The sequence below is a fragment of the Pelmatolapia mariae genome, linkage group LG8 (assembly GCF_036321145.2).
Source record: "Pelmatolapia mariae isolate MD_Pm_ZW linkage group LG8, Pm_UMD_F_2, whole genome shotgun sequence".
Lineage (NCBI taxonomy): Eukaryota > Metazoa > Chordata > Actinopteri > Cichliformes > Cichlidae > Pelmatolapia > Pelmatolapia mariae.
The window spans coordinates 4,342,610-4,363,857 of NC_086234.1; the positions used below are offsets into that span (position 1 = coordinate 4,342,610).

The window sequence follows — 21,248 nt, forward strand, 5'->3', positions numbered from 1 at the left end:
GGAGATGTATCACTCCTGTAACACCTGTAACATTCAGCAGTCGCCTCATTGTTCTGACACACACAACAAAACTATTGACTACACTACACACTAACTACACAAGATTTGCGCTAAACGTCGCAAATCTCTCACATCTGAAAACACCACCGTCACTCCTAAAACCTCCCCCTTCCTAAACAACTAAATGCCATGTTGCCATATCATTTTTTGATTGGTCGACATGGTATATTTTTCGACCAATAGGAAAGGGTGGGGTTTTTTTGGTGTTGTTTTTGCTCACAGGCAGAGAGTGCTTTCGAGCGTTTTCCTTATAAAACGCAGTTTTTACCGTTTCTTCCCGCAGTAAATATAAACAACGACAGTATTCAGGAAGAAAACCAAACATTGCATATATTTTTATCATAACTCTGGTGTTACGTGGCCTATCAACACAATTTAAAAACTGGTACAAAGTCCACACTTTTTCCGTCAATTGTTCCGTCTGTCCTGCTCACATCTCCAATGGTTGTACACGCTGTCATTAACGTGGCTTCACTCCACATCAGCCACGCCGCTTTGCTAGCTAAAAGGCCCAGGGAAGGTGCCTGAGGGCGAGCGTCTGGTGGCTGGGCCTTAGTCCATGGGGTCCGACCGGGCATAGCCAGAAAAGGGGACATGGGCCCATCCTCCCGGAGGCCCACCACCCGCAGGAGGCGCCGTAGGGGTCGGGTGCATTGTGTGCTGGGCGGTGGCCAGGAGCGGAGGCCCTGGCGGACTGATTCCCGGCTACCAAGACTGGCAATTGGGACATGGAATGTCACCTCTCTGGTGGGGAAGGAGCCAGATTTAGTGCGTGAGGCTGAGAGGTACTAGCTAGATAATCGGGCTCACCTCAACGCATGGCTTGGGCTCTGGAACCAGTCTCCTGGAGAGGGGCTGGACTCTGTTTCAGTCTGGAGTTGCCCCTGGTGAGAGGCGGGCTGCGGTGGGTATTCTATCCATTCTATCCCCTCAGCTCGCTGCCTGTACGTTGGGGTTCACCTGGAGACTCTGTTGTCCTACTGGGAGACTTCAATGCTCATGTGGGTAACGACAGCGAGACCTGGAGGGGCCTGATTGGGAGGAATGGCCTCCCTGATCTGAACCCGAGTGGTGTTTTGTTATTGGACTTCTGTGCAAATCACAGTTTGGCCATAACAAACACCTTGTTCGATCATAAGAGTGTCCATAAGTGCACATGGCACCAGGACGCTCTAGGCCGCAGGTCGATGATCGATTTTGTAATCGTATCACCAGACCTGCGACCATATGTTCTGGACACTCGGGTAAAGAGAGGGGCTGAGCTGTCAACTGATCACCACCTGGTGGTGTGTTGGATCAGGTGGCGGGGGAGGACACTGGACAGACCCGGCGCACCTAAACGTGTAGTGAGGGTGTGCTGGGAACTCCTAGCAGAGGCCCCTGTCCATGCAATCTTCAACGCACACCTCCGGCAGAACTTCAACAGCATTCCGAGGGAGACTGGCGACATTGAGTCCGAATGGACCATGTTCAGTATCTCCACTGCCGAAGCTGCTGCAATGAGCTGCGGCCACAAGGTGGTTGGTGCATGTCATGGTGGTAACCCCCGAACCAAATAAGATAAGATAAGATAAGATAAGATAACCTTTATTAGTCCCACACGTGGGAAATTTGTTTTGTCACAGCAGGAAGTGGACAGTGCAAAAGTTATGAAGGACACTTAGAATAAAATAAAATAAGAATAAATACAGTACACAACTGTACAGAATAGAATAAAAATAGAATACTATATACAGTAGAATAAAATAGAATAAAATATACAATAGAATAAAAATAGAATACAAATGCTATATACAACAGAGTGAAAAATACAACGGTGCCAGAAAGATTATTGCACATTTGTGTTATTGCACATGTGTGGATGTGTGTGTTTGATCAGTTAAAGTCTTTGTTGTGGAGTCTGACAGCAGTGGGGAGGAAAGACCTGCGAAATCTCTCCGTCCCACACCGTGGGTGCCGCAGTCTCCCACTGAAGGAGCTGCTCAGTGCTGTCAGAGTCTCTTGCATGGGGTGGGAGATGTTGTCCAGCAGGGATGACAGCTTAGCCACCATTCTCCTGTCACTCACAACCTCCACTGGGTCCAGAGGGCATCCTAGAACAGAGCTGGCCCTTCGGATCAGCCTGTTCAGTCTCTTCCTGTCCCCGGCAGAGATGCTGCCACCCCAGCAGACCACACCATAAAAGATGGCTGAGGCCACCACAGAGTCATAGAAGGTCTTCAGGACTGGGCCCTCCACTCCAAACGACCTGAGTCTCCGCAGCAGGTACAGCCTGCTCTGCCCCTGGACTGGCAGACCGGGGTAGTGGTCCCCATTTTTAAGAAGGGGGACCGGAGCATGTGTTCCTACTACGGGGGGATCACACTCCTCAGCCTCCCTGGGAAAGTCTATGCCAGGGTGCTGGAAAGGAGAGTCCATCCGTTAGTCGAACCTCAGATACAGGAGGAGCAATGCGGTTTTCGTCCCGGTCGCGGAACACTGGACCAGCTCTTTATCCTCTCAAGGATACTTGAGGGCGCATGGGAGTTTGCCCAACCAGTCTACATGTGTTTTGTGGACTTAGAGAAGGCATTCAACCATGTCCCTCGGGATGTCCTATGGGAGGTGCTGCGGGTGTATGGGGTGTCTGGTTGATGTGCAAAGCTGGTAGAGACATATCCTAAAAGACTGGCAGCTGTAATTGCAGCAAAAGGTGGTTCTACAAAGTATTGACTCAGGGGGCTGAATAATTACGCACACCCCACTTTTCAGTTATTTATTTGTAAAAAATGTTTGGAATCATGTATGATTTTCGTTCCACTTCTCACGTGTACACCACTTTGTATTAGTCTTTCACGTGGAATTCCAATAAAATTGATTCATGTTTGTGGCTGTAATGTGACAAAATGTGGAAAAGCTCAAGGGGGCCGAATACTTTTGCAAGCCACTGTATATACCTGGGACTTTATACCATTTGGTCTTAGAACTGAAGAAGCTTGATGAGAGGTGAAACGGAAACATTTTCAGTCACTTTTCTTCTAAAACACCTTACTTCACACTCATTGATATTGATTGAACACATCATAGATAATCCAACTCTCTGAGTCTGAGAGCATCCAAATGTACAACATAATTTATTCAGTATGATCTGAGATGAGTGACTGAGACCATGAACTTTTTTTTTATATGAAAAAGTCAATACTTTTTCATATAGTCTTCTACAATGCTGGAAGTCTTTGAACTTTTTTCTGTTCAATTTTAATTATATAGCAACAAATCACAACAACAGTTGGCTCAAGGCACTTCTTAATTGTAAAGTAAGGACCCTACAATAATCCAACATATTTTTGCCACCTGCTGGTCATTAAAAAGAATTCAGGTTTAAGGCACCTCCATACTGGCTTCATTTTTCAAACCATGAAGGTCACTTGGTCTTTTGGTTATGAGCAACCAAAATGCTGATTGGCTGATGGTTCTCCATCACTCTGTGTGGAGAACTCTAAACCTCTAAACATTTTTTCTTGAGACCAATGTTTATGCAACTTTCTGAGCATCTTCTTGCCACTGCAGATATCCTGCAATCCATCAGGGACCACTATTTGTCCGTGTGAGGTGGATTTTGTGAGCAGTGACACCAACAGTGCTGGAGAAGATTGCAAATGGACAAAAACTTTGTAATGGCAAGAATAAAAAGATATAGTTGTGTGATGCCATCACTTCTGATGCACTAAGTGACCAATGGGTTAGATTAGATTTGATCTTGACCACACACATAGTGACTCCCTTGTCATTGCATTGCTTTGTAGTGGCTCTTTAAACGCTTCACTTCCAGATATCTAACGAATCTGTCCATATGTCACTCAGTGGTATCCTTCACTCCCATGTGTGGTCACTTTTTTCACTGCCTTTTAATCAGTAAAATCAGTAATGAGGGCAGGGAGTCTGAAACAGTGCCGATGTGGTATTGTCTTTTTGGATTTGTTATGACCAGAAAAGAAGGGACTTATTTCTGATGTTTTTAATGATAATGAATGCTTTATTTATGGGTGGAGATGTGAGTGGAGAACAACAAGGAGCCAAGGATGGAGCCCTGGGGAACACCCCAGAAATAAACACAACTCATTTCAGTAATGACGTTTGAGCTGGAGTGTCATTAACAGTCAGTGTGTCTTCCTGTACGTCTTTACCATACAACCCCAAGTTAGTAGTCATACTAAATAATCAAAATAAACAGTATTATGATTTTTTTTTTATGTTGTCACGTGGCAGACTGTATATTCATATTATTGTGGTTTTGTATTAAGTAATTGGATGCACTCTGTCCTATAGACATATGATAGGCCTGCTGCAGTCACAAAGCTTCTAATTGTGCTGGGACTTTCCCAGTGCAAGTGAATGGGCATGCCCAATTTTCTGATTCTTCATGATCCTTCATGTATAACTAGTAAAAAACACTCTTAAGGGATTTCTTCCTTCAGGAAGAATGTGCAGCATGAATGTTAGGCAGGAAACCCATAAACAGTGTGCCTGTCTGGTCCTATTTACTAACACGACATGTTGTTGTTTTCTCCGTATGTTGTAGAGTTTACCTTCACTTTACAATGCAAAATGTCTTGAGGCAACTGTTGTTGTGATTTGGTGCGATATAAGTAAAACTGAGCTGAATTGATCTGAATTGCTCATATTGTCATGATAACTTAACCAGATGTTGGGAAAAATAGGCGGCCTGAAAGTAAGTTTACATTTCACACAGACAAGCTTTTACCCACTACAGATACACACAGAGGTATGAAAACAACAACTTCCTGTGTTTTGTGGTATTAAATGTGCAGGATGTCAGTTTTTTTCAGCTGGCTTGTCGGAGACAGGAAACTAAACTGGCATTCGGGGGTTTGCTGCTTGTTGACAGACATTAAGGGACAGTCGAAGGGTTTTAAATGGACATCTGCATCCTGGTTACAATCAGGTTTCTAAAGCAGTGCTTTTGTACTTCAGAAACCTAGTTTTGAGGTACACAGTATGACAGCAAGAGGAAAAGTGAGGTTGCTATTCAGGTGTATAAGTGCTGCAAAGGCAGAGTTCCAGCCAGGTGACAACGACTGAGGAAGCATGAACAAGAGTGCAGGTTAAAGGTTACAGGAAGCCAGGATCTTAATGCAAACAAGTGCAAGTTAAATGAACAAAGTCAGATTGATTTCAGATTGATAACAGTTACAGGAAAGTGAGCTTAATCGATCTAATTTATACATCACAGGGGCCTGCTAAATTACCACACTGTAACTGGATACTAATATTTATTACGCGTGGTTTTGTATGCATACTAAAATAATTTTAAAGAGCCAAAGAGGAATAAACAGAAATAAGATTTTTTTAATGTGAGTTTATCATGCAGATCATTTGTGCTTATAGTAATCTGTTAAAGGCCAAGAAAAAGCCAAGAAAAACTCTGATCCGCTATACAAAGATATGCAGAACTAACATGTTAACACGTTAAACCTTGTAACAGAGTTAATCATGTTCATCTAGACGTACTGTCTTCACTGACACCACGCCGCGTCACAGGCTGTCCCTCTACTAGATGACAATCTGGTATGTGGTGAAGCTGTCTTTCCCCCCTTTCTTAAAGAAACCACTTAAATACAAGTGAGACGTTCAGGTGTTTTGAAGCTATTTTCCCCACACGTCACTTTTCACATGCGTGAAATCTTTCAAAGTCAGTCTTTGGTGGTTGATTTATCAACCTGAGTAAAACAACAACAACAAAGTCTCTGCTTTACCTTATTTGACTGAAAGATAAACTGACACAAATAAAGGATGTCTGACAAAACGCCAACTAACAAAACATGTTGATTATTTTATTCTCAAAAATCATTTTGATGAATGTTTCAGCTCATGAAGAACCCAACTGTGCGTTTCTGTAGATGCTGAGCTTTATTAAGGAAATGACTTAACTAAGTATGATATGACGAGCTGTCACTTTTCTTAATACATAGTTTTTATGTAATTCAAGTTCCGCTGTACTTTAACGCTAACACTACATTATAAATGCATATCTATATTTAACGTACATCACCCACTAATAATTAGGGCATCTCATTAAGACCTGTTGTTATTGCATATTGAATTTTATTGTTTTCATTTGTTAGTAATAGTAGTTCTACACTACATGAAGGGTTATGTGTGAAAGCCACTAATCAAAGAAATGTATCTAAAATAATTATATGGGGAACATGAAGGATAAAATAGATCTTGGGGGCGGAGGCGTGACGTTGTGCATAAGTACCATAGTTAAGACACATTGTTAAGGCAGAGAGTGTGTTTCCTGTTATTTCTAAGAATTCAATACACAGTTGTGTATTTTTGGATGATTTCCCTTTAGTTGAAAGTCACACCTTCTTGTGGAGCAGCCACAATTTCTGTATGAATGAAGAAAAAAAAAACCCCTGTAATGGTGAATGCTCATTTTAAACATACACACCTGTCAGACTGCTCCAAACACTTTATTACACTTTGATTCTTGGCTCTGTATGATATCATTAAAAAGGGATATCCCAGGCACACTACTCTGTCTGTGAGCCAAGACACCCCATCAATCTGGTGTTCAGATCTTCTACTTGTGACATGCAGCAAATCAAACATGATCTTAAAGGGGGAGGAGCTAAAAAAGGTTGTTTCAGACAGAGGATGAACTCTTCTAAATTGTGAATCCTGCAAAAGCTGCTATAGTAGAGTCCTTAAAGGACATATGAAGCTAGAACTGAGTACTAAAGTTTCCCTTTAAATACATATATACATAATTTAAAAAATCACCACAAACACAATTTTTCTGTGAAAGTATTCTTTATTATTGTGTTACAGGCTTCATCTGCAGAGCACCTGTCACGCAGTTTCATGCAGTTGAAAGTCTTTCACGGATGACTGAACATCTTAAAAACACTGATGGAGAACGTCTGTAGTTGACAAAGATTGACTCATAAAACACATGTGAGGGCTTAGAAAATCTGTAACCTTCCCACACATCAAATAAACCACTGCAGACTACTACACTGTAGGAGGTACTCAGAGGACACAAATAGACAGTGAGCATCGGAAACAGCGTGCAAAACGAACACACATTTACCAAAAAAACATCACAAAATCAGTGTGTTGTACTATCCACCCATTCTCTTCTTATCCCTATCAGGGTCACAGGGGGTCTGGCATTTGTATTTTGTTTTATTATTTCCATAATAAAGCCACAGTACATTTTTCATTGGGCAGAATTTTAAAGCTCTTTTGATGCTGGACTCATTCACATGCAGTGGAAAAAGGAAGCAGATTTTCTAGTTAGAGATGAAAGACTTTATCGTTACATTTAGATAAAGGTAGAAGCAGCTCAATAGCTGCCAATTTGCATATCTCATGTTTTGTGGTTTTGCACCCTCTCCTCAGCGGATGAGCCTCCTTTCTTTTAAAATGAGCGAACGACTACTTCGTCCGCAGCAGCACTAAGCATCGTCATGATTCTGAGCCCTGGCTGTCCTGGTGTATTACTTACCTCACAGAACTGCTATCATAAAGAATACTGTAGTGTTCAAATGTAAAATTGGCTTTATGTGTGCTGAAACACTCCGTAATTCTACATTAGCGGCACCTGTAGAAGCATTTCTATAAAATGGCCCTATCAGTGAAATATTTCAATTTCTTTCAAGTTCAGTTTTATTTATATAGTGCCATAATAGGAGGAAACCTCCAGCAGAACCAGGCTCAGGGAGGGGCGGGCATCTGCTGCGACCGGTTGGAGTCGAGTTTAGGAAGACAGGACAAAGAAATGCTGTGGAAGAGAGGCAGAGATGAATAATAGCCAATATTTAAATGCAGTGAGTGACAAAAGGTGAGTGAAGAAGAGGAACACAATGCATCATGGGAATCCCACAGCAGTGTAACTAAGGGTCACCTGATCCAGCCCTAACTATATGCTTTATCAAAAAAGAAAAACAAGTAAGCCTACAATCTGAGAGCAAAGTGCTCTAATGGGGTGATACAGTACTATAAGGTCATTAACATAAGATGGGGTCTGATTATTCAAGACCTTCTATGCGGGGAAAATTTAGGAATTTTATAATAAATATTAAAACACAAACAGCAGATTTTATCATGTAGACTTCAGTTTCAGTAAACAAATTCACAAATTCTTCCTCTGGCCTGTTGGGACAACAAATTTGAGTAAATAAGAAATTTCCGGTACATTTTCATTTTATTGTAAAGTTAGTTTCTTTCTTAATGTCAAATGTTTGCTTTGTTTTTGTTTTGTCGTTTAAGGGAACTAATGTTTTTTCACACCTTAGTTTAGTTTTAGTTAACTGTAATAGTCTTGCTAGTTTCAACTTGCAGAACATTTGACACATTCACACCTTATATGTGCTATATAAACCTGAACAACATGAAATGTCACAGTGCAGTACATATAACACGTGTGTGTGTGTGTGTCTGTTGCGGCAGCGTTGACATGACTATATAAACAGCTGTGCGTAGAAAATGATGTAGTGCAAGAAATAAATGGAAAATATTTTTCAGGTTTGCTGTAAACATGTGTGCAATTTTAAGTTGCACAGACTTTTATAAAGTCACCACGTGATGTTTTGAGGTCAGAGGTGAGAAATGATCTATTGAGTTGAACAATGAAATCCTTTAAAGAGTGTGAACAGAATTAAGAGTAGTTTCTGTGCTGTGTACAAGTTAAAAGGCATCATTGCATTACATGCCATTTCATTATGTACAGTTTACTGAAATGATGATTCAGTTGGACAGAGGAAGATATCCGAGGATAAAACATTGGACTTTATTAGATGATAAAAATAAATAATCTCCAGATTAAATGATAAATAACATTACTCACAAAAAGAAATACAAAGAGTAATCTGAATTACAGACAACATGAAAATTTAAAACAATAAAACAAAAAAACATTTTATGTCTAACAAAGTTAGACATAAAACAACAATTATGATACCCAGACAAACCTGCAGGACTAAGTCAGAACCTAAGACCCACGCTTTATCGCTCTTCTCACCTACTGATCCTTTTCTTAGTTTCAGAATTACGCTTCAGACCGACGAAAGTTCAGCCTCACTGCATGGCTGTTTTTCAGCTGCAGCACAAAAATGTTAATTTTAATAACTGATATCTGTGTTTCAGCAAGAGTGCATTTTTTTCAGCAAGAGTGTATTTAAAAATACAATCAACGTTTAATAAAAGGCATGCAAACCTAAAAGAGTCTGGGGAATTAAACTGCTGTTTTTTGGCAGTTGAAACTGCAGAATAATATAATATGGGCTAATTATGCAGAGCTAAACATGCTGTATCAGTATTTGTCACAGTGTTTCTATCAGTAGTTGTCACATTAAAAAAGGAACATTTGAACTGCTGTCATAGAGAATACTGTAGCTGTATGTGTGCTTAAACACTGTGTAGTTCTTCATTAGGGGCACCTGTAGAAGCTAATTCAATTTAATAACATGGCTGCATGATAGGTAAAGTTACATAGTGCTCAGTTTTTAGTGACATCATCAGAATGTGCTTAAATTAAAATTATTGCCTAGTGGTTCTAGGTTTTTGTAGCTTTTTTCCCTGCATGAAGTAAAAAAACACAAACACAGAGTTATCTATAATAAAACATCACATCCTTAAAAAATACAAAGAAAAGATGCAAAGAAAGAAAAAAGGTTTAAAAAAGTCTTTTTCTAATAAAATATGTTAAAGGTTACGTTTTTACAGTTTCTTTAGGAACATCATATACTGCGTGCCTTTTGTGGATCAATCAGTCTATCAGTGTAGAAAATTACAGATGTGATAAAAAAAAATTGAGACTTTAACATCGTTTTATAACTTGGAACCCATTCTGAAGATGCCTGTTCCTGTTCCTGTTTCTCCACCTTTACATGTGCTGAATCCTCCAGAGAGATTTATCTGTACTTATATCACTGTGAGGAATCACAAGGTCAGTCAGCTTATGGAGGTTTTATTCTTGTAAAATATGTTCGTATCACTGAAATATTTCACACATGATAAAACCAGGATTGACTCATTTAGACATTTATTTTCTTTATGCATGCCAATTTTAATAAACTACAAATATGTCTTACACACATTTACCTGCAGAATTTTTTAAGGCAGTTTAGCAGCATGACAGTGTCATTTGACTGTTACTTTTATAAAAGGGACAATGTTGGCCTTTAAAAATGTAGAAAGTTTATATTAAATATTACTGATTGCTGCTGAGGTCAGAGGTCAGGAACAATTCATTAGTTATTCATTAAAATAAATAATAATGTAATAACAACATGAAAATATAATTTTTTGAAGCTCTGAAAAGCTAGACATAAAAGACCAACGGTGATACCTGGAAATCTGCTGTTTTTGGAGGAAATTGATATATATATATATATATATATATTTATACACTTGACTAGACCTATCTTTAAAGACCTATATTTAAACACAAGTTAAATTGAGAATATTTTTTACAATTACTGGTCGGATATCATTGGTGAAAAAGATATAAAGTTCTTCAGATATGCAAAATCAAAATATATATATACAATATATATATATATATATATATATATATATATATATATATATATATATATATATACACAAACACTGAATTTTGCCATAATATTCTAATAATCTATTAATGTCTAAATTATCCAAAGTCAGCACTGCACTGAATATTATTTTGTTATTGGAAGGTTATTGTTATGTGATGATGTTAAGGTTTTTTTTTTTTAAAATGCGTTGTAAATTATGAGACTCAGTTGACATACTTAGCAGTTTAGCTACAGGCAGTTGTTGGGATCCCAAACTTGTTAATGGTCTTTAAAAAATATAAACCAATGAAAATATGCATATGTTACACACTGACATGGTGTATATCTTAATATATCACAGTAACAGACAATTAAATGTTCACTTTTTCAAAGTGAGACTGATGCAAATGTTTTCCTTTCGATTTTCGGTAGATCGTAGTCATTGATTGACCTTTATTGACACATCGCCAAGCACTTGACTAGACCTATCTTTAAAGACCTATATTTAAACACAAGTTAAATTGAGAATATTTTTTACAATTACTGGTCGGATATCATTGGTAAAAAGATATAAAGTTCTTCAGATATGCAAAATCAAAAGTTGGAAGTGAAGAAAAACAAGCCAATGACTGATGAGAATTTGTTCACAGGTTGAGTAGTAGGTCACCACTTTCACATCGTTTTGCACCAACCACACGTACAAACAAGCATGGAGGTTTGCAATCAAAAGTTAACTAAACCACACTGAGGATTAAGGATTGACAATGTGCGAGCTCAGCTGTCAACATGCCAACAAGTTCCCATCAGCAGAAACAGTGCAGAGAAACCTGTTGTACAACTTTCTCATGGTCTGCAAAGCAAATGCTGTGGTCTAATCGTTGTTAACGCCTCCACAGCAATCAGACAACTAGTTTTCGATTTGCATACCCGTCATAAATATGCGTTCCTGCACATTTAAATCAGTCAGTTGATCTGACCCATTTCTCGAATGGTGGGAAACGTAATTAAACTGGTAATACTGCTTAATTGGATTCTAGAGCAGCTCGAGTCCTGAATGGAGTTAATGATGTTGCAGCCTGACGCCATTTGGAATAATGGATGCAAGCGCACATTAGGGGTTATTTTGCAATGTCAATATTGACCTTATTTATTTGTCCTACTTTACTTATACATAATTCAGAAGATTTAGATTTTACAGCAGCATGAGCTTTGGCATTTCTTCATTTGCACTGGTACAGTGCAGCACTATGCAAACTTCTCCATTTGGCCTACAAAATTTCCACTGAACGTCTTGCTAACCTAAAGCATCAAATGCATCGATACTGAAATAAAGGGTAGGAGTTAAGCTGTGTAGATGGCATGACTAGGGTGACCAAATCACAACAAATTAAAAGTGGGTTAAAGACTGTGGCTCTGTGGGACCAATGGTTAGCGGTGAAAAATTTGCACATCGTGTTGCTCACTGGAACAATATACAGTGTTTGTCTGTTTCCCCCAGGTTTTAACAAACAAACAGAGGCCAGTGTTTGCTTTCATAGTCTTTCATAGTGTTCCCTTTGTTGCATCCCCTTTATTTAACTTTGAACTGCTGGGTTGCAGTTGCAACATATCTATGCATCTACACAAACGTCTATTTATGAGACATGTTTACTTTTGCAAAATGTCTGAATATGCTTCTAAATTAGATAATCAGACTAGCTATGTCAAGGACCACAATAAGGCCTATCACTTTCTAAGTATCACACCTTCACTCAGGGAAACTACGAGGGCTCAAAAACTAGACTCCACGTGCTCGAGAGGGTTGTCTTTAAAAGTTTTATTCAATAAATAACCCAGAGAAGACTCCATTACTGTGCACAATAATATGATCTAGTTGCAAGTTCTATGACCTAAAACAACTTAATAAAAATCACTTGTATTTGTTGTTAGTGCTTTCATGACTAAAATCTGAAATATTAGGTTGAACATGAAACTTCAACACAAAGTTTGAATATGAAACTTCTGGTGGTTATGAAACCACCTGAAGTAACAACTTTCAAAAAACAAAACGTAATTGCAAATTTGTATTTTGGGCATGTTGATTGTCTTTAAATTTAATATAAATTTAAAATGTAAATTTTGTTTTAGGGAGAGGTGCAGAGAAATATATTTTGTCTTAAACAACTTTTGAAAAACATGAAAGGCAGACTGAAGACTGATGAGTCAAAGTCAGAGAATTGAAAAGTTGTTTGCATACAACATACTTTAAACAAATCTGCTATCATGTATTGAAAAGGCTACATAAGATTTAACACTAGAACATGCTGGAGAGTCATGTAGCATAAGCTAAATTCTAGCTAGCTGGCTAAAACTTTCATTTTTGCTAATATTATTAGTAGCAAAATTATAAACAATTGCAAATGCTTATTGGGCAGCTTCTCATATTATTTCACCAGCTGATGTGATCCATGATAATTTATATTAAATGGTATATAACAAAGAAGCAAAAATTTAACCTTTAAAGCGAGGTAAATTTATGTGGCGTATTTGGCTAATGGGTTGTTAATGGCAGGTCATTATCCAATGAGAATGGAATAGTTGTGTTAGGAAAAGCAAATGAGCTTTTCGAAACTATGAACAGTCATTTGGAAATTACAGTGATCTTTGAAGAAAAGTAGACTAGTTCCCAGTGAATATTGATTATAACTTTTGCTTGGAATAATTGCTGATTATTTATTTCGGTGGGCAACGACGATGCTAGATCAGCTATCTGTAACTTGGCTATGCAGCATTCATCAGGTCCAATCACTTTGTACTCGGGGAAAAAGCAGGGGCATTTCCAGAGCAGGTAGCAGTGCCACGTACGTTTTTAGGCCTCTGTCACGTAGGCCTAAAACCCTCCTGCAACCACCAGTACTGAGGGGGGAAAGGATATTCCCTGAATAGTTATGAGTGGTTGCGGGAGCTTGCTAATTTCAAACAAAGAGGCATACAGTGCTGTCCTGAGAACCTCCTTACAATTGCTTTAGTCACCTACAGGTTGCTGGGGTCATCAGTAGTTTACATGGAAGACGCTAACTTGTCTATAAACGCTTGCAAACTACTCGTCAAGCAGCAGTGAAAAGAAGGACGCAAACCAGAAATAAAACATTTTTGCTTTCACAGTAAACTCTATACCTTTGTTAATGTTTTGGTTTTGGTAAGGAGGCAAAACTTTAAAATCAGTATTTATGTCTGATGAAATTTCTAAAACCCCCAGTTTTGTTTTTGGTCGTCTTCCTTTACCACCTCATCGACAACCAATGCTCTTGGTATAACCTATATATATATATGCTGGTCTCTCAGTCGATGTACAACGTACATAACATCATCCAACATGTACGGAGTCTTGTGGCTCATCACGTTTTTAGCTGACTGACAGTTGATCTCATGTCTTAAGGTGTCAATAATAACGGTTCTGTGGTGGTTACACAGAGAACCTTTGGTCTCACGAGGGATGACTCTGAGTTTGGTTTGAGAAAAAATGCTTGACTGAGTTCACAAGTTGAGAGACTTATGTGGCCAGGGTCCTCAAACGATCATAAACTCTCGAAACGAAGCAGGCAGAGGTTATGAACTGGTCCTGGCACCAGTATGCAGTCACGCCCCAAGATGTGGTTTGATACGTTTGACCTGCCAGTTGAACTTACAGCAAAATGCATTGTAATATTCAAACTATAACAAGTACAAAGACAAATTTTGGGAAATAACCTGTATCTAAAAAGGCCAATTCACATTATTTTTTTCTCTACTAACCTACTATCAGGATGATTCAACATGATCACCCACAGATTTTCAAAACAGAAGCTTCATTGAGCTTTTATATATTTTATTTTAATTTAGAGCTGAATGAGCATTTATTGAAATAAGCTGCATGTATAAGTGAATAAAAGTGAACTGAAAGAAGCCACAGCATGCTAGGGAGTCAACTAGACTTTGTATGAGAGAACAAAAGCACTGATAGGCAAAACCCATTCTAATGATTTATCTTGATTGCACTGTTTTAATAAAGCCAAGGTACCATAAAGATCTATGTGAATCATCTCAGTCAGGAAACAAACAGCTGGGGTACGGCGAGGTCAGCAAAACACAGAGTGTGTTTCATTGGTTAAGGTTTACCCCAAAGGCGTGTTTTTAAACATGAGAGTTTCACTGATCTCTCCAACTGCCACAGGAGGAGCACCAAGGACATGTTCAACACCTCTAATAGTACAGGTAAGACATGTAACTATAAAATAATGCAAAATGTAAGCTGAAAGACAACGCTTTCACATGTTTTGATGTGCAGATGCATATATGTAACAGTAACTTTACAAAGAACCAAATTTTTAGTGGCAAATTTAGTGATTTTAATCAGTTTGCTGTGAAAAATACATCATGTTGAAATGTCTGGGAGTGTGGTTGTGGTTCATAACAAATCTGCAGCCACATATGACTCATAATCACTTGATTTGTGAAAACTATACCAAAGATATGACTACCAAGTTGTCAGAATTATTTCTCCCTTACCATAGAAGTGACTGTAAATTGTAAAGCATAAGCTGGGGATTTACTCCGTCACAATGCTGTTAGAAAGATGTATGCTTCAATTAAAAATATAGTATTCTTATTTGCTACACTGATGATAAAAATATGAAACTGGTTCTTGAAAGCTGCACACAGACATGAAAATGTGTGAAATATAAAATGTCTGCCTACTCAAATAAAGCATTTTTGAGTTTGGTGGGGTTGTTCTCACTTTCAGGTTGATTGTAAAAGGAGGTAAAAGCTTCCTGATATTGTGACGTAAGGCACAGTATTCTGTTGTTGTTAATAAAGATTAAAAATAATCATTTTAGTGCAAAACATATTTAGAGTTGAAACTGAATCAGGGAAAAATCCACGAGCAATATAAATGCCTCATTTTTAAAATGCAAAGTGCAACAGCAAGAAAAATGTTTCAGTTTGTTTAAAATCCATCCAAAAAAGAATTATTCTTCTCTAAATATTTCATGACAAGCCATTTGTAGACAAATAGCTGTAGCAGCGGTACAAATGCTGCACATCCTTTGCCGATAAAAGTATATCCCTGTTAAACATTACATTGTTTTTAAAAATTTATAAACAAGCATTTGATAAGCCTTAAAACCAAAAAGAAAAAAACCCACATTTTTTGTTTTACTTTTTAATTTAACATTAAAGTTTAGGAACATTGCCCATAATTCTTTTTATTTAGACGTGAAGTCACCATCGCCTCGTCAACATAAAGAAAATCAGTAGCAAATCGAAAAAGCAGCAAAAAGTACTGCTGTGTTATATCTGGTGCTTCCATGACTAAAATCTCAAATAAAAGGATGAATTTAACGCCTCTAATGTGCCAAGAAAACCACATCCCAATGTTTACAAAACAGTCTTTTGGATGTCCAAGTTCTTCAGATTTTAGTCTTTTAAATTGAATCAAAATTTAAAACCATAAATGTTGCGATATATATAATTTGTCTTTTATGCATTTATAGAGTAAGCCCACTACTGAGAAAAAATTAGCTCAAAGGCAGACTGAACGCTGACGTGTCAAAGTCAGAGAAGACAAACAATCAGTGGCACGCAAAGTGCTGTTATGAGTGTTAACCCAGGCATTGAAATGCACAGTAATGTTTTGTATATATAATATTTATAAAATGCTGTCTTATATAAACACATATGTAGAATATAAATTAGCATGGACCAGGAATATATCCAAGTGGCGCTCCTTTGTCCATCGTTAGAGAGCGATATTTAAAGTAAGCAGCTTGCAAACCTTATTTTTAGCGGTCAGTGCTGTTAAACGCTTTAATTTACGAGTATTACTAAATTATGTTTTTAAGTTGTTAAATGCGGAAAAAACACATCTACTAGAACAAATTAGTGTGCAGAAAGGGGCTCTGAGTTTTTCTTATTTTATTAAATTACACATGACAAGGTTATTAATGCAGGTTTTTTCTTTCAACCCTCACCCTCTATGAATTAGAGAGAGCTAATATTGCTAACAAATTGTCTAGTGTTCTGTTTGTCAGACATCTCCATTCGCCCAGACGTTTCTAATAAAGGAGATTTTCCGTTAAGTATTGCACATGACTTACATTATTTCCAGTATTGAAAACTTTACTTCCATCCTGACTGATTCCACATTTAACTGCAGCCCTCACCTAACTCACACTTTAAGAGCAGAAAATCACACTGGCACCAAACCCTCTCACACAAGCCCGTCTACACGTTTTCCTTTTCCTCTTACCTTAATGTGTGTCCCCACCATCAAACCGACAAGTTAAGAGAAGAAAAAAGATTGCTGTAATAAACTTAACATTGTGAGCAGCCTGTTCAAACAGGCACATCGCTGAAGATGAAATGATAAAAAGGTGATTGTGGAAACTGTCTATAAAGGCTGTTAGCACGCGACACTGACTGATCTGTAAACCTTTAAGCTACCCACGATTTCCCCTGTGCCAACGACCTGATGCCAGTGTCACGCAACATGCTGCAAAATGACTAAAATATCACAGCTGCCTAGTCAGACTGAAGAGCTTTGCTGCAGATCTCTCACTTTCAACCTGATTGTAAAGGGGTTGGTATTTCCTGATATCGTGACGTGCAGGGCAAAACATTGCTCAAAATCAGCCCTGGCTTCATGTAAAAGGAGCTCTGCAGTTTTTTGAACAATAATAAGTACTCACGCAAGCTGGTCTTTCTGTGGCATTTTGGAGAAGTACAGAATGACTCAAGACATTCATTACAGACATGTCAAAACAGCAGGAAGTTTTTCATATGCAGTCTATTTGCCCACAACTGACTGTTTTAACTTTGTGTTGTAAATAAAATGCAGGAGGCAAAGTCTGTTCAGGAAAATTTGAGTTCCAGTCTTTAGTTACATGGTTCAGTTGCACTCAACTCCATGCTTGCTTCCTCTTTTTTAAAGCTTAATACCATGGCCTGAAATGACATGGCCCTGCAGCTGTTGGGGTGTTATCAGTGAATGGTTGAGATGTGCCCTCTACTATATGAAAGGAAACAACTCATAATGGGGGGAATTTCTCCCCTTTTCAAGTAGCACATTGTCGTTAGCTGCTTCACAAGAGGGTCCTGGATCCATAAGAGGACATGCTTGGGCAGGTTTTCTCCTGAAACTCTGTCTTAGCCCAGCACCCTCATGCAAAGAAGATTTCTAATCTTCTTTGCATGAGTTTCACTTCCTGCTTAGATAAATGTTAATAAATGTTGCAGTGGTGCAGCTACAATTAATAGAGGGAGGAGACAAAAAACACAAGTCAGAGTAGCTGTTTAGTAACCAGCTTTCTGGTTGTAGTTTGTGTACATAATTACTGACAAGAGTAAGCAGAATAACTCACTTGATGAACAAACATTTAGAAATTGAATGCATACAGGCTTTAAGAACAGCAGCGACTATAAGAATCAACATATGACCGTAAATTTTCTGTAATATCAGGAAATAAGCTAATGTACTGAAGGGCCTTTTAGAAAGACCCAATCAATAGTATACATGTCTGCTGACCATGTCCCCTAAAAAGGCAGGAAATAAATACATTCATCACAAGTACCGACTTGGAATTTATGACCCAAACATGTCCTTATTAATCTGTCATAATAAGTGTCAGTCTTACAATCACAAACCAAATATAATCCTGACCTGGTGGTGGCCACAGAGTGTGTCTGTGCCCAGTTTATTCCAGTCTGTTTGCTCAAAACTTTGCTGAAAACAAGTTGATTTACTGAAAGGCCAAAAATGTCAGCCTCTTGTTGCTCCAAGAGCAGAGGTGGGCAATTATTTTTTCCCTACGGACCGCATGTGATACTGGGATACTTTAGGCTTAAATGATACAGTTAGCCCCAAAGTTAAAGTGCCCACGGTGTAGGGGAAATGCTGAGGATCACCAATAGTATTTAAAGTACATTTAAAAAAGCAGTACTGCAAACACTGATTGCAAACGTATGTATTTTTGCTGCTCTTCATTATTTTAATAATTCTTTGACTTACAAGTTTTATTTTCTTCAACAGCAATGCCTGACTATACTACAGAAGATTATTCGTACTTGTTCAATACAAGTAACGGCTCATATAATGAAGAATATTATTTTGACCCTGATGACTGGTGTGAACCTGATGAACACCAGGCTCACGTCATCAAAACCTTCCAAGCTTGCGCTTTCACCGCCATCTTCCTGCTTGGCGTTGCAGGAAACTCCCTGGTGATCGCCACCTTTGCTCTCTACCGCCGCTTTCGGCTTCGTTCCATGACCGATGTCTTCCTGTTCCACCTGGCGCTGGCTGACCTCCTCCTGCTCCTCACACTCCCATTGCAGGCCATTGACACTTACAAGGGTTGGATTTTCTCTTATCATCTCTGCAAGATCATGCGTGCAACCTACGCCATCAACACATACAGCGGGCTGCTGCTACTGGCATGCATCAGTGTCGACCGCTACATGGTAGTAGCACGAGCGCAGGAAATGCTCAGGCTGCGCACCCAAATCCTAACAGCTGGGAAGCTCACTGCTGTGGGGGTATGGCTTGTTGCAGTGGCTCTAAGCATCCCTGAAATCCGCTTCTCGGGGGTTTCAAACCGCTTCTCGGGGAATTCAGGCAATGAAACTGAAGCGTTCTGTGTCATGCAAGTAAGTGGTCGAATAAGACTGGTTCCCAGTGGCGTGATCATCACCGTCTTCTGCCTGTCCCTCGCCATTATGGTGGCAAGCTACACTTCGATTGCTCGAGTGCTGTGGGAAGGGCATGCACATCGGCGAGGGAAGCAATGGCAACGGCAGCGTACCCTGAAGCTGATGGTTGCCCTGGTGCTGGTTTTTCTGGTATTCCAGCTGCCGTACACTGCGGTGCTGTGTCGCAAAATGTTTGGCCCGTTCTGTGGTCTGATGTTGGAGTACGTCACCTGCACGCTGGCGTACACCCGCTGTTGCCTCAACCCTATCCTCTACGCCCTGGTAGGCGTGCGTTTCCGTCAGGACGTGTTGAGGCTCATCTACGATTCAGGCTGCCCATATCGCAATCTGGTTGTGCCACAGACGGTGAACTCCACATCAATCTCCGCCTCCTCACCTGCTCTCACCGTGCTTTCAGCATGCTCTCCAACATCTCCCGATGCTCCAGTTGCCTTCAAGTTTTCGGGAACCAAATAAACTCTGAGTGGAAAATGAACTGCTTTGCATATATTGTATTATATTGTATTTTTTATATTTCATACAGCTGTTATGAAGAACCAAAAAGTTAAATAAACATTATTAGAAATGGAACGTCTTATATTCAGTTGTTGGTAACTTGTTGGTAAGTCAAGCTGAATGGGTCACCCCATGAAAAATCAATAAGTTTGTCCTACCTGACCCCTTTAGCTTATATTAATATATATATATATATATATATATATATACATATATATATATATATATATTAGGGGTGCAACGATACTCGTATCGATATTGAACCGTTCGATACAGTGCTTTCGGTTCGGTATGCATGTGTATCGAACAATACAAAATTTTTAATTTATTTCATCAACTTTTCTTCTGACGATGCTGTCTGTGTTGAGAGCTCAGTGGATCTGCGTTCGACTTATCTGCCTAGGCTGCACTGTCGAGCGCAGATCCACTGAGCGCAGCACAAGCTAGCAAGACAGAAGCTAAGCTCGTTGCAACATGGCAAATTGAACCTCCCCCACTCTCATTCAGATCTGGCGTTTGGAACTATTTTGGTCTTCTGTAAAGTATGACCCTGAAGGTAAGCGCGTCATGGACAAAAGTAAAACAGTATGTCGGATGTGCCACGCAATGCTCAATTACATTGGTGGGAGCTAGTGCATTAGCGCAGTTAGCTTTCGTGTTGACGCCGTCCAGCCCCACGCACGGGGCGATCCGCGGTAGCTCGTTAACGGAGATTTGCCGTGTTGTGGCGTTAACGTCATTTCAACGAGATTAACGCTGACAGCACTAGTGGGAACACAACGAATATGACTGCACATTTACTCCGACATCATCCTAGTGCAAAGACAAGTGGAAGCAGACAAAAACAACAAGCACGCATGCTACAAACTTTACCCGAGTCATTTAGACAACCGTTAGCACATGATTCTCCTTATGGGGACCTGATATGTTTAATATGCTGCTGAGAATATAGCCCAGAAGAAGCGTATAGTATAGCTTTTATTTTGGAAAGAGCCATTTCTCTGTAATAAACTCTCTTTTCCAAAGATGAGTGATTTCTCGATCAGATAGATTTATTTTTTTATTACTTTGTTTCAGCAACATTAAATTTAAAAACTGTACTTTTGAGTTAAAATATATATTTATAATTTTAATAAATGACAAATTAAAAAGTCATGAACATTTTTTTTGTATCGAAAAAATATCGAACCGTGAATTTTGTGTATCGTTGCACCCCTAATATATATATGTATATATATATATATATATATATATATATTTTTTTTTTTTTTCAGTGTAATTTCAAACCTAACAAACTTCATGTAATTCTAGAAGATTAACCCTGCACCAAAATATAGGTAAAAAGGAGATCTTTCATGTAACACCTTGTCACATCCAACCACCTATCCCAGATATGACCAGTGATAGCAATGTTCC

At 39.0% G+C, this 21,248-nt stretch overlaps 1 protein-coding gene across 1 annotated transcript; it reads left to right on the forward strand.

Annotated features, from left to right (window-relative positions):
• The first annotated feature begins 654 nt into the window (after positions 1 to 654).
• Positions 655 to 19,793, forward strand: ccr10 (chemokine (C-C motif) receptor 10). Its single transcript, XM_065471620.1, has 6 exons — positions 655 to 845; positions 1,361 to 1,580; positions 2,326 to 2,480; positions 14,803 to 14,875; positions 15,373 to 15,379; positions 18,658 to 19,793. Exons 1-6 carry the CDS (start codon positions 655 to 657, stop codon positions 19,791 to 19,793), a joined length of 1,782 nt encoding a protein of 593 aa, XP_065327692.1.
• The last annotated feature ends 1,455 nt before the right edge of the window (positions 19,794 to 21,248 follow it).